At 51.5% G+C, this 13,772-nt stretch overlaps 1 protein-coding gene and 1 long non-coding RNA gene across 4 annotated transcripts; one reads left to right on the plus strand and one right to left on the minus strand.

Moving 5' to 3' along the window:
* Positions 1 to 284: 284 nt before the first annotated feature.
* Positions 285 to 13,023, minus strand: ap4m1 (adaptor related protein complex 4 subunit mu 1). Of its 3 annotated transcripts, none has more exons than XM_088628520.1 (16): positions 12,871 to 13,023; positions 12,547 to 12,608; positions 11,730 to 11,815; positions 10,505 to 10,611; positions 7,416 to 7,512; positions 6,965 to 7,075; positions 6,623 to 6,703; positions 6,433 to 6,495; positions 6,249 to 6,315; positions 5,960 to 6,013; positions 5,522 to 5,628; positions 4,450 to 4,541; positions 3,094 to 3,138; positions 2,230 to 2,280; positions 2,029 to 2,146; positions 285 to 1,481 (listed from the first exon to the last, which is right to left on the minus strand). In XM_088628520.1, exons 2-16 carry the CDS (start codon positions 12,602 to 12,604, stop codon positions 1,290 to 1,292), a joined length of 1,329 nt encoding a protein of 442 aa, XP_088484646.1. In that variant the 5' UTR covers positions 12,605 to 12,608; positions 12,871 to 13,023; the 3' UTR covers positions 285 to 1,289. The 3 variants fall into 3 exon arrangements, with proteins under 3 accessions (XP_088484646.1, XP_088484648.1, XP_088484645.1); XM_088628522.1 differs by having other exon boundaries at positions 2,230 to 2,275; positions 11,730 to 11,818; XM_088628519.1 differs by having other exon boundaries at positions 11,730 to 11,818.
* Positions 11,790 to 12,386, plus strand: LOC148672693 (uncharacterized). The gene is made up of 3 exons (XR_015935858.1): positions 11,790 to 12,086; positions 12,211 to 12,243; positions 12,297 to 12,386. It is a non-coding gene; the product is annotated as an uncharacterized LOC148672693 (long non-coding RNA).
* Positions 13,024 to 13,772: the final 749 nt, after the last annotated feature.

Below are 13,772 nucleotides of genomic sequence, written 5' to 3' on the forward strand. Positions count from 1 at the left end.
TATTTTTAAGGCACTCTGTCCTTCTAATGTCTTCATGCCACAAACCTTCCTTTGTCTTATGTTCACGAATTACCAGAGGAAGCTTAGTGAAACTTTTGCCTTTTTCGACTAGTTCTCACTATTTGTTGTAGCTTTGATTATGACCCTTACAGAGCAGTGTGGCATCACAGTACAAGGCACCTGAATGCTGTTATAAAGAAGATGACTCAAGGTTACAACAGTGGCAGAAATGGACAAAGTTCTGGATAAGCTGCATTAGGAATGAGTATTCTCAGCTTTCGACATTCGAGGTGTTTAATTTTTATTTACCTTAAGCAAATGTCATGTCTATGCTTTTATTGTACAATATATATATACTATGATTTCATTTCATATAGTTCAGAAGAGGTAGGCCACTTCACTTGTTTGGAATAATATACCTCAGTAGGCATTAATGTGTGACTTCACAAGGCATCCTTTACCTCTCCCCGTTGATTACAGGAAGTGTTAAGGTTCTTAAATTCTATGGGAGAATGTCTATTTGTCTGACGACTTTATCTGGTCTTTCCAGCCCTGTGTCCTTAGTTTCTGACTGGAGCACTAGACATAACTGGGGGAATCGTGACCATGCCCATCACACAAGTTTTCCCCCTGGCAGCCGACTTCATTAGGGCCAACCGGCTCCCGTGATGCCCAACTGTGATCATTAGCGGGTTTCCGGTTACCCTCTCCTTTATAGCAAAGGAAAAACAAATGGACTCAGAGTTACCTCTTAGAACACTTCAAGAACACTGGATACTACAGTAATTACGAATGAAAAAGATGAAGTTCTGTCCATCCACAGAGTGAGGTGAAAGGCCTGCTGCAGTGTATTTACTGGTGAATTCCCAGTTCCAGCTACTCCCACTAGCACCTCTCACTAGTATTAGACACCCGCCGCCCGCTGTCACTCTGCTTCCAGAGGAAGACTGCAGGACCCCTTCAGCTGTCCCTGTCCCCTTCAGTGGGGTTGTTCTCCAGGCTGTCATAGACAATGATGGCACCTGCTTCTATAAAGGTTTGTTCCAGGAGTGAAGGGGTGCGTGGGGAGTTCCTGAAGAATATTCTGTAACCCTGTGCAAGAAAGTGTCTGGACAGCAGCTGGAGGAGAAGGATGACCAGGTCAGCCTGCAGGGGTGCCTGGAGCCTTGCGTCTTGCAGTGGTCTGACCGCATTCAAATCCCCCGCCTCTTGGCACGTGCCCTCGCTCGCTCGGACAGCCCGCTCTGAAGGAGAAGACGAGCGCCCATGCGGCAGGCTGGTCCCCAGGCTCACAGGCGGATGGTGTAGGAGTCGGAGTGCGTCACGTAGCGGACCCAGCGCTGAGGCAGGGAGGGCGCGCCGCGGGACAGGCGGAGGAAGCGGATCTGCAGGCCGGTGCAGGTGTGCTTAGGCAGCTCGAAGGACAGGCTGACCGGACCTACTTCCTGCAGTGAGGCGGGGCTCAGGCCTGGCACTTCCAGCTGAGAGGGAAGAGCACAGAGTGTTTGGTCACTAGGAGCTTAACCATCCCAGGAGATCACAAAGAACTTTCCACATTCAGGACAGGACCTTCTCGTCCCCAATAGATGCACAAGTGCAGCCCCAGCTGAACGGAGGAGGGATGGAGGGAGGCCCGAGTAAACAAACCCCCTAAAGGCAGTCAGGACCCTGATTCCGCATGATCATGGTACAAGTCCAAAAAGCTTGCATCCCAAACATCTATTCTACAATACCATCAAGTCTCTTCCTACAGGATCTTGCATAGTGACCCTCAACAGCTTGATCCACACCTCCACAGCACTTTGTGTTAACAAGTGCCTCATATTTTGTGTCCTTAAAAGGTCCAAAACTGTTTCCACTCATGTACCCGTGTCCCTGTCACCACTGGGCTTAAGGAAGGCCCCTGGGTTGAAGTTGGCCTGTTTCTTTTAGGGTTTTCAATACTGTTCAAGGCATGAAGTATTCTCTGGCTCTCAAGAACAGCAAGAAAATGCAGAGCAGCCCCCTACCCAGCACCACCCCTCTCACCTTGAACACTGCAGACAGCTGTGTCCCCCCGGGGAAGCGGGGGATCTCCCAGACCACAGCCTTCTTGCTCAGCTGCAATTCGGCACTCTGGTCGGGACTGCTGAGCTCCTGGGACAGGCTGGGAGAGAGAGCATCAGGAGAGAGGGGTGGAGCAGGAAGAAGAGAGGAGATAGGACAGGGAGACAAGGGAGGGATTCTTACCTCAGAGAGCCTTTGGGCACAGGCACAGTGACCACCACGCCGAGGGCTGCGCTGAAAAATCACAGAGGAACACTGCTTCAGTGTGCTTCCAGCCTTTCTGAACTGGTAGAGTAACGGCACAGCACACCAGTTCTCCCCCAGTCTCCACGCCCTGCCTGCGCTTTGCCACACAAGATCGCAGCAGCACCAGCAGTGTTGAGTCACAAACACGCCGCGCGGCCTGAGACGCATCTTCAGGAAAACCGTGCAGTCCTCAGTGTATAGTACATCCCGCCAGGAAAGCGTTCCCTCGCTGTTAACTCCAGCTGAGAAAGGGGGTGCTGAGCCCACGGTTACTTGGCAGCAGTCACGCAGAGTTTGCTGGGGGCACAATAGCTTGAGACCAACTGTGAGTGAACTGGGGCTGGTCATCCCAGAACACAGCAAAGGACAGGTGGACAAGGGAAAGTGGCCCGCCACAGAGCGAGAGAGACCAGAGCCACGTGCTGTCCTGTCCCCCGCGGGACACACTGGCCTCTGCCACTGGCAGTGACAGATCGAGTGACGCGCCTCCCTGACGTGGTCTTCCACGCACGTCTCCTGGAACACCGTGTCTGCAGGCGTCGCTCAGACTGGGAGCAGCCTTCTTCAGACTTGTTCACTTCAAGGTGGGGTTTGCCAGCACTTCAGCGAGGTTCATTCTGTTTCTTGGGGATCATTTAGCAATGCTTTGTCTTTAACAAGCCCTTATTGCAGATCCTCCTGCAGGAATTTGGAGTGCAGGAGTGTTTCTCCATGAGACCTGTAAGCGGACAGCTGCAGCAGGACTAGTGTGTGGGTTTACCGATACAGCAGATTACAGCAGAGGGACACATGGACACTCACCTCTTCGGAGGCAGATCACATCTGAGCTTGAGGTAAATTAGCAGTCTGTAAAGAGAGAGACAGGATACATGAGTCCTACAAGCTTGTCTATTTGAACTGGGAGCCACCTCTAAACTGAGGTCTTAAACCAGAGTCCATCTTGGTCCTAGACACACTGCTTCCAGTCTGTCATTACCTAAGTGTGATCGGCTGATGCACAATTGGCTAAATCGGCAAGATCGGGTCGTAGGTAGCTGGGGTTTGGTGCTCAAAAGCGCCCCCTGTGCAGAGCAGCCTTAAATGCCCCTCCCACACACACTCCAATAAAAGGGATATTTGGGGTAGCCTTGAGTCAAGATACATTGAAAATGCCAATTCCAAAAAGAGAAGGGTTCAAAAACAACTTGGACAATCAATTGACCGTTTCATCCCTGCTGGACCTGTGCTCTCTCTTCTGCATGGCTGTGGCACCAGACCTGCTCTATCAGAGGCATTAATTAGCAGGTGAGCCTGATATTTCTGATGTAGCCTGTAGGCTTTCAGTTGCCTCTTCTAGTCTAGCATTTCCTGTTTCACAGCCGTAGGCTGTGTTTTTGTTACTGGTGTGTCTACGTTCAGTGTTACCTGACAGGTATGTGCCTTTTCCATCCAGAATTTGATTCAAATCCTTTTGAAAATCTTGAGCAGCTACCAGTGTTTGCTAAATCTTGTAGTTGGGTAAATTGTCTACAAACTTGAACTGTTTTTTTAGCTAATCCAGACAGCTCTGTTCTTGGGAACAACAGTGTTCTCCATGCAGATCCCTGAGGTAGTCTGCCAATTAGTTAACTAATTAATGGAACACAAAAATGGTAATAATCTAAAATATTAAAACTTGTATGCACAGAAACCTAAAGGAGACATTCTGTACCACAATATTCATTTTTTCATCTTAAATCTGAGCTACTTTATACAACAAAAACAGCCATTTCAACTTCACTTCCACAGTACTTAAGAAGGGCACTACTTCTTGCAATCTTACTGCAACATTATTAATCCTCTAGTTGTAATTATTGCTTCCTTAATCATAACCTTGTATGTAATAGAACTGAGGCTTATTCCTCTAATGCAGACATGGAGTTAGACCTGCCAGTGGTTTCTCTGCTTTCTGTCACACGTCACCTGGTACACATTTATATCACGTATGAATGATGACCATTCTCAACAGGACGTGGATCTCCTCCACTGTCTGTCACTGGTGAGCTAGGAGCTGTGGCGGTAGCTATGGCCAGGCAATGATGACCGGGGGACAGCGAGCAATGCAGAGTTTTCTCCAAGAGGCCACTTAACTACTCCAAGGGGCACAAGATATAATGTCCGCTAAAAGAGGATGCGTACCTGCCGCTGGGGTCTCTCTCCAACGTGGGGAAGAGCCTGAAGGGGGGTGAGGAGGGCAAGTCGTCACACAGCTGGTACTGCATCACTGTTTGCTGTGGTTAGAGAAACAGAGCAAACGCATTATAAACGAGAGGGGTGGCTCAGCCCATCCAGCCCATAGCAGATCCTTCCCTTGGGGCCAGTAGACCTGGAGAGGGTGGACCAATCCAGTGTGGTGACACAACAACCAATAGGGGTATCAAGTCCCCTGTAATATCTGATTTGATGTTTCAGGCTCTCAGAATAACCTTAGTGTGTGTCTCACCTGAGACTACCTCTGTCCTGCTCAGTGCTCTGAGGAGAGAAACACCACACTGCAGGTAAAGCCCATTTCTCTAATAATTGTGTCTAGATTTATTTTCAATTTTGGAGTGTTCATATGCTGCTCTCAGCAGTCTGACAAAAGCTCAATACCCCCAGATCCCTCTGCTCTGTTGTAGCAGTTCACTGATCCCAGACAAACACCAGGGTATCAGCTTCAACAACATAAGATAAGATCACTTTATTGGCCATATACAATTTCTTGTATTAGGAATTTGTCTTTTCGCATACCCAACTTGTTCTCCATGAGACACACAGACAGGGAGAGAAGCTTGGGGTCAGAGTGCAGGGTCAGCCATTTATACGGCGCCCCTGGGGCAGTTGGGGGTTAAGGGCCTCGCTCCGATCCTTAGCCACAGAGCCACCGCACCGCCCATGAATGGGGTAGCTCATTTCACACTCCCATAACCCTGTGTAAAAAAGTGCCTCCAGTTCTCGACGTTAAGAGCACTTCCACATATAGTTTCCACTTGTGTCCTGAGGTTTATATTTCAGTATTCATTCAGTCCACTGGTTTGACTTTATCAAAGCCTCCGAGGAGGTGGATATAGGTCTCCTCAATCTTTGTTCCTTCAGCTTGTCTGTATATTCCCTTTAACCCCAGAATGTATCTGGTTACTCTACGTTGTGTTGGGAGGTTGCGTGTCTGGGCTGCCTGGATCCTGTCCTGTTCCCAGTGTCCAACTTTGTGTGTGCATGTGTCTCGCAGTACCTCTCCCTGGCTAGGGGTGACTTTCAGAATCCTGTAGCTGTCGAACTCGTCCAGCTTGACGGACTCGTGGAAACTGCACTCATCCACACGCACTGCTGCTCCATACCCTGCGAGCGAGAGGGGAGATCTAGTCAAGGGCCCAGCAAGAGAGAGACAGGAGAACGAGTCGAGCTCCGAGTGAGAGAGGCAAGAGACAGGACAGCAAGTCAAGGTCAGAGTGAGAGGCGAGAGGAGAGTTGAGGGCAGAGCGGCAGGCTAGAGAGAAAGGAGCATGAGTCAAGCTCAGAAGAGCAGGTCTGTAAAGAAAATCAGTGTGCTGCTTTTAAGGTTGTGGCTGGAAGAGCTGCTATTACTGCTCTACCTGGGACCAGCTTGAGACGGGCTGGCCTCCAGCCCTGACACGCCCACCTCCAACGGGGAAGAGCAGGGTACACTCACCACGCAGCTGGGACTTCCCAATACTAAACTCCTCGTTCAGGCCGATGCGCATCTCTGCACGGGGGAGAGAAGGAGACATGAGACGTCTGAGCAGTGGCAGAACCCGGGCAGCAGCAGGGACAGGACAGGAGTGTCTATTACAGCGCATTACTACTAGGGCCATGAATCTGATCAGCAACCACAGCGACTGGCTTTCATTACAGCTGCTGTTATAAACACACAGCTCTGGCCACGCAGACATGGTCACTGCAGGAGTTAGAGCACAGTGGTAGGGGGGTAGGAGTCTCACCTGAGCAGGAGGGCAAGAAACTCTTCACCCTGATCTCTCCCTGTATGTCTGCCTTCATCAGCACCCCCTGGGAGAGACAGAGGGACAGGGAGCAAGGGGAATGAGAGCGACAGGGGACATAGTGTCTATTCTGTACAGAAGAGAGAGCAAAAATGTTCAGTCGTTTTCAAGACGGGCAGCTCACGTTTGACCCGATGATAACTGTCAGTCTTTCGATCACGTCCACGAAGATCTCGTCCTTCCCTCCCTGGAGAGAGAGAAACTGGAGAATAACAACCAGCCTCGCTGATGCGCTGGCTGGCTGGAGAGACTGACATGTTGACGCGCTGGCTGGCTGTTGGTCTGCAGTGCCTCAACAGCTTGGTGCGACTAACCTGCTCTCCCCTGGTGGTCAGTATGGGCCGGCTGGCTGCAGCACTGGGAGCAACCTTACTCTGCTGAGTGTCCGCACCAAACTAGAGAGAGAGACAGTGAGACAGGAGAGAGAGTGAGACAGGCAGACAGGGAGAGGGAGTAACAGTGAGACGGGAGAGAGTGAGACAGGCAGACAGGGAGAGGGAATAACATACAAGAGAGAGACAGGAGAGAGAGTGAGACAGGCAGACAGGGAGAGGGAGTAACATACAAGAGAGAGACAGGGAAAGTGAGACAGGCAAACAAAGGGAGAATGAGAGGAGACAGAGACGGAGAGTGTGGGACCAAAGGTGATGCTGTACCAGCCCCACGTTGCTGAGGTCGAACAGGCTGAATGGCTTGGCACTGACAGCCTCTGTCTGAATGAAGTTCTTCAGGATGTCGGTGGAGGAGGTCTGGATATACCCGTAGTCCTAAAAGCCAGGGGCAAGAAGAGAAAGTCATACCACACACACAGCAACCACAGTTATCTATACTAAGCGTGGTAAAGGCAAAAGTCTATCTTATGCTGGATCAACAACTGCATAACCACTGTGACACAACAACAGTGAAAACTCTCAAACCCAGTTGGTGAAGACCGAGGAGGATAAATTCAGCTGGAAACAGAATGAATCCCAGCCAAACAGACAGTTCTGCGCCCTGCTCTCAAGACTGTCCAGTTAAAGAGTTAGACTGTCAATTCTTGGTAAAAAAATCATTCTGTGTGTCTTTGTGCTCTCTCCGTGTGGTGTGTGTTTAACCACATCTCCTCACCAGCATCTCGTCTAGGAGCTCATATATCAGGGCGAAGTTCATCCTGACTGACTTCTCCGACAGGGAGCCACAGTAGTCTTTAATCAGGGCTGCCAGCCTGCAACACAAACACCCCCCCACACACCATCACTGCTCCATCTCTGTACACACACACCCCCTGCACCAACACTGCTCCATCTCTGTACACACACACACACCCCCTGCACCAACACTGCTCCGTCTCTGTACACACACACACACACCCCCGCACCATCACTGCTCCGTCTCTGTACACACACACACACCCCCACACCATCACTGCTCCGTCTCTGTACACACACACACCCCCACACCATCACTGCTCCGTCTCTGTACACACACACACACCCCCACACCATCACTGCTCCGTCTCTGTACACACACACACACCCCCCGCACCATCACTGCTCCGTCTCTGTACACACACACACACCATCACTGCTCCGTCTCTGTACACACACACACACCCCCACACCATCACTGCTCCGTCTCTGTACACACACACACACCCCCACACCATCACTGCTCCGTCTCTGTACACACACACACACCCCCTGCACCATCACTGCTCCGTCTCTGTACACACACACACACACCCCCCACACCATCACTGCTCCGTCTCTGTACACACACACACACACCCCCCACACCATCACTGCTCCGTCTCTGTACACACACACACACCCCCACACCATCACTGCTCCGTCTCTGTACACACACACACACCCCCTGCACCATCACTGCTCCGTCTCTGTACACACACACACACACACCCCCCACACCATCACTGCTCCGTCTCTGTACACACACACACACCATCACTGCTCCGTCTCTGTACACACACACACACCCCCACACCATCACTGCTCCGTCTCTGTACACACACACACACCCCCTGCACCATCACTGCTCCGTCTCTGTACACACACACACACCATCACTGCTCCGTCTCTGTACACACACACACACCCCCACACCATCACTGCTCCGTCTCTGTACACACACACACACCCCCACACCATCACTGCTCCGTCTCTGTACACACACACACACACCCACACCAACACTGCTCCCTCTCTGTACACACACACACACACCCCCCACACCATCACTGCTCCGTCTCTGTACACACACACACACCCACACCATCACTGCTCCGTCTCTGTACACACACACACCCCCACACCATCACTGCTCCGTCTCTGTACACACACACACACACCCACACCAACACTGCTCCGTCTCTGTACACACACACACACACCCCCCACACCATCACTGCTCCGTCTCTGTACACACACACACACACCCACACCAACACTGCTCCGTCTCTGTACACACACACACACACACACCCCCGCACCATCACTGCTCCGTCTCTGTACACACACACACACCCCCACACCATCACTGCTCCGTCTCTGTACACACACACACACACCCACACCAACACTGCTCCGTCTCTGTACACACACACACACACCCCCCACACCATCACTGCTCCGTCTCTGTACACACACACACACACCCCCCACACCATCACTGCTCCGTCTCTGTACATACACACACACACCCACACCATCACTGCTCCGTCTCTGTACACACACACACACCCCCACACCATCACTGCTCCGTCTCTGTACACACACACACACACCCCCCACACCATCACTGCTCCGTCTCTGTACACACACACACACCCACACCATCACTGCTCCGTCTCTGTACACACACACACACCCACACCATCACTGCTCCGTCTCTGTACACACACACACACCCCCTGCACCATCACTGCTCCGTCTCTGTACACACACACACACCATCACTGCTCCGTCTCTGTACACACACACACACCCCCACACCATCACTGCTCCGTCTCTGTACACACACACACACCCCCACACCATCACTGCTCCGTCTCTGTACACACACACACACACCCACACCAACACTGCTCCCTCTCTGTACACACACACACACACCCCCCACACCATCACTGCTCCGTCTCTGTACACACACACACACACCCCCCACACCATCACTGCTCCGTCTCTGTACACACACACACACACCCCCCACACCATCACTGCTCCGTCTCTGTACATACACACACACACCCACACCATCACTGCTCCGTCTCTGTACACACACACACACACCCCCCACACCATCACTGCTCCGTCTCTGTACACACACACACACACCCCCCACACCATCACTGCTCCGTCTCTGTACATACACACACACACCCACACCATCACTGCTCCGTCTCTGTACACACACACACACACCCACACCAACACTGCTCCGTCTCTGTACACACACACACACACCCCCCACACCATCACTGCTCCGTCTCTGTACACACACACACACACCCACACCAACACTGCTCCGTCTCTGTACACACACACACACACACCCCCGCACCATCACTGCTCCGTCTCTGTACACACACACACACCCCCACACCATCACTGCTCCGTCTCTGTACACACACACACACACCCACACCAACACTGCTCCGTCTCTGTACACACACACACACACCCCCCACACCATCACTGCTCCGTCTCTGTACACACACACACACACCCCCCACACCATCACTGCTCCGTCTCTGTACACACACACACACACCCCCCACACCATCACTGCTCCGTCTCTGTACATACACACACACACCCACACCATCACTGCTCCGTCTCTGTACACACACACACCCCCACACCATCACTGCTCCGTCTCTGTACACACACACACACACACACACCATCACTGCTCCGTCTCTGTACACACACACACACCCCCACACCATCACTGCTCCGTCTCTGTACACACACACACACCCCCACACCATCACTGCTCCGTCTCTGTACACACACACACCCCCACACCATCACTGCTCCGTCTCTGTACACACACACACACCCCCACACCATCACTGCTCCGTCTCTGTACACACACACACACCCCCGCACCATCACTGCTCCGTCTCTGTACACACACACACACCCCCACACCATCACTGCTCCGTCTCTGTACACACACACACACGATCAGATCACCTGTTCAGGAACTCGATGACAGTGAAGGGCGACAGGTTGGCGGTTGTTGTGGCCACAAAGTAGAGCCCCCCCTGTCGGATGTGAATGAAGTGCAGCCCCTCGTGACTCTAGAAGAGAAACAGACGCACATGGGGGCATGGTCTCTCTTCTTATATAATAATAATAAAAAAATAATAATAATAATAATCATAATGTTTCTTTATTAGCCCTATACAATTTCTTGCATTAGGAATTCGTCTTTTCGCATAACCCAGCTTTTCTCCAAGGAAACACAGACACACAGACAGGGAGAGAAGCTTGGGGTCAGAGCGCAGGGTCTGCCATTGTACGGCGCCCCTGGAGCAGTTGGGGTTAAGGGCCTTGCTCAGGGGCCCAACGGAGTAGGATTCCTCTGCCGGCCGCGGGATTTGAACCGGCAACCTTCCAGTCACAGGCGCAGATCCTTAGCCACAGAGCCACCGCTCCGCCCACAGCCACCGCTCCGCCCACTTGATGGTCCTGCACCCCCAAGCACACCAGCAGTCACTGCAGTCTACAGATCCGGGCCCCTGTGGCTCAGAGGAGGGTCCGCAGTGACATCGCTGGGGGGGCTGAGCCTCCTGAGGCTGCTGTCAAGGCGGGGGTAGGACCAGAGCCACACTCTTCACACAGATCAGACAGCGCCCCCCAGTGGTGGAGCCAGACCCTGTATCACTCTTCCATGGGACTCCAGTGTTATAGGTCAACCTCAAAAAAACCAGGAGCTCTTGGAAGGGAGGCATCAGTTAATCCATTAAAGAAACTCCCGGAATCTGCTTGCAGATCATTACTGAAATTTAACAAGTTACCCACAAGGGACCACGACAATCGTGTTGCCAGAATGTAGACATAAGCAGCCCGTGTGCAGCAGGAGCCGGCCCCAAACTCAGCTGATGATAACGGGTGACAGGACACACTCATCACCTCTCCCACATGCTCGAGAGAGAACGCGTGTCCTGAGCTCACACAGGCGATGAGCTAACGGGTCCACGCCCACAAACGGACAGGAGGAACGACTTCGAGAGAGGAGGCCGAGGGAAAGGGAGCTGTGAGAACAAGGGCCTGGTCACGGGCGAGTGAAAGATAAATACCAGTTTCACTCACTCGTGACCACCACCCAGTCTAGGCCCTTGGGGCAGACAGGACCTGCAGAAACGCACGCCCGGCGCTTGGACAATTACAGCAATAAGAATCAGAGGACTGCTACCATGACAACTGGAGGCTGGTCTCCAGGCAACGCCGTCACCTTCTCGTAGAAAACGCCGACGACATCACTGCCCGCCTCCCCGCGAACTGCTGACATCATCAGTCAAGGAGTGCCAGTCGCGGGCGGTTTGGCTGGCATCGCTCCGCGGTACCGAAGCGACCACGGAGCCAGTTAACACTGCTGAACACACCAGTATTCCACAAGCGAGCTCGTGGGGAAAGGAGCGCTCCACAAAGCAGATACAGGGCGGAGTAATTGTCCGACACAAACAGGAATGTAAGCAAAACAACAGAAAGTAAAGAAAGTGCAGAGAGAGGTCTTCAGGGTGAGACAGACACGACCCAGAGAGACAGACAGGTCAGAGAGACAGACACGACCCAGAGAGACAGACAGGTCAGAGAGAGGTCTTCAGAGTGAGACAGACACGACCCAGAGAGACAGACGGGTCAGAGAGACAGGGACAACCCAGAGAGACAGACAGGTCAGAGAGACGTCTTCAGGGAGAGACAGACAGGTCAGAGAGAGGTCTTCAGAGTGAGAGAGACACGGGCCCAGAGAGACAGACAGGTCAGAGAGGTCTTCAGGGCAAGACAGACGGGTCAGAAAGAGGTCTTCAGGGCGAGACAGAGACGACCCAGAGAGACAGACAGGTCAGAGAGACAGACACGGACCCAGAGAGACATACAGGTCAGAGAGACAGACACGGACCCAGAGAGACATACAGGTCAGAGAGAGGTCTTCGGGGAGAGACAGACAGGTCCCTGAGCGGGGTCCTGGTTACTGACAGTGAGTTTGGCCCAGGGCGCAAAAAGGATACAGTCTTTATAAATCAGGTGATCCCCCTTGGCAGACAAGATGAACACCTGGGAGATCATACCGCTGTAACAAGCACACGTCGAATTAATAACAGAACAACGCGAGTCCTCGGAGCAGGCGTTTAGAACAGCTAAAGACATTTATAGGACTGTGTAACAAGTCTGGTTTTACAAATGATTGAATATGTTGTCTTTTTCTTTCACGCTGCTTTCTAACACTGCACTTATGAAACATAGCGGTATAATGGCATCAACATCGCTGCAACAACACAAAGCTATATATAGATCTATCCGGACAGATTTTAAGATCTGACAAACGGTAATACCTAACACCTTGTGGAGGCCTCCTCAAAACTGCCGACTCTCGAGTGACCACAGTGCCGCAGACGGCTAAAGTCTGCCTGGGTACCGAAACTGAACACAGCCGGCGATCTGCCAAAACAGTAAGACACACGCCTGACCGCTTCTCATTGGCCCATCGCTGCCCGGCTGTCACTGTGATTGGATACATTCAGCCAATGGCAGGACTCGAAGGTGTCAGCTGACCGTCCTCCCCTCTTCCCATCCGGCGCGCTGTGTGGTAGGGGGGTTATCCGGTTAGGCGTTACACAGCACAAAAACACGAAGATTGTTATTCTTCGGGTGTGATTTTACAGTTAGACTCAATTTAGTTTAGAAATCATTGATCTGTTATGCCGACTGATTGAGTGGTTTAACACAGAACAAAAGCGATGCCACAACACATTTATTGTTCCTGTTGTCTACATTGTGTGGTGTTTGTGTATGTCGCGAGAGATCAGCGTGATTAAGAATTCCAATGTACATGTACATATGGCAATAAACTACTCTTAACTTTCAACTGACTCATTTATATAACAACAATGTATAATTTTTAGTGCCTTGTTTTAGTTACACGGGTGCTTTATTAACACGTAGCGGCGTTATTTACAATGTGAGAGTCCACAGACTACCCGTCCACTTGTGACAGCAGTTGTCATTAATTCACTGATTACAGGATAAGGGGAAAAAGGTTTGGCGCCAAAAAGCCTGTTCTGTGAAGGACGAGTCCATTGGGATATTTGTACAATGGCACGGGGGTGGAAGAAATATATCTATATGAACTGTACATTTTGTGTTCCGTTCTATGTATCATATCCTAAATACTTAAAATAGAATTTACAAATATACTTGCGCTTTAAGGATTTATTCCATTATTATGATAATTTCT

This window comes from Lepisosteus platostomus, chromosome 4 (genome assembly GCF_059453375.1).
Source record: "Lepisosteus platostomus isolate fLepPlt1 chromosome 4, fLepPlt1.hap1, whole genome shotgun sequence".
NCBI lineage: Eukaryota > Metazoa > Chordata > Actinopteri > Semionotiformes > Lepisosteidae > Lepisosteus > Lepisosteus platostomus.

What these genes read in the sequence shown, in the direction of transcription:
- ap4m1 (XM_088628519.1), bottom strand. Translation starts at nt 12,604, where the DNA reads ATGATCTCCCAGGTGTTCATCTTGTCTGCCAAGGGGGATCACCTGATT. An exon ending in TCACCTGATTTATAAAGACT is followed by an intron (nt 11,819 to 12,546) that starts GTATCCTTTTTG and finishes TGATGATGTCAG; the next exon opens with CAGTTCGCGGGGAGGCGGGC. An exon ending in ACCAGCCTCCAGTTGTCATG is followed by an intron (nt 10,612 to 11,729) that starts GTAGCAGTCCTC and finishes TTTCTCTTCTAG; the next exon opens with AGTCACGAGGGGCTGCACTT.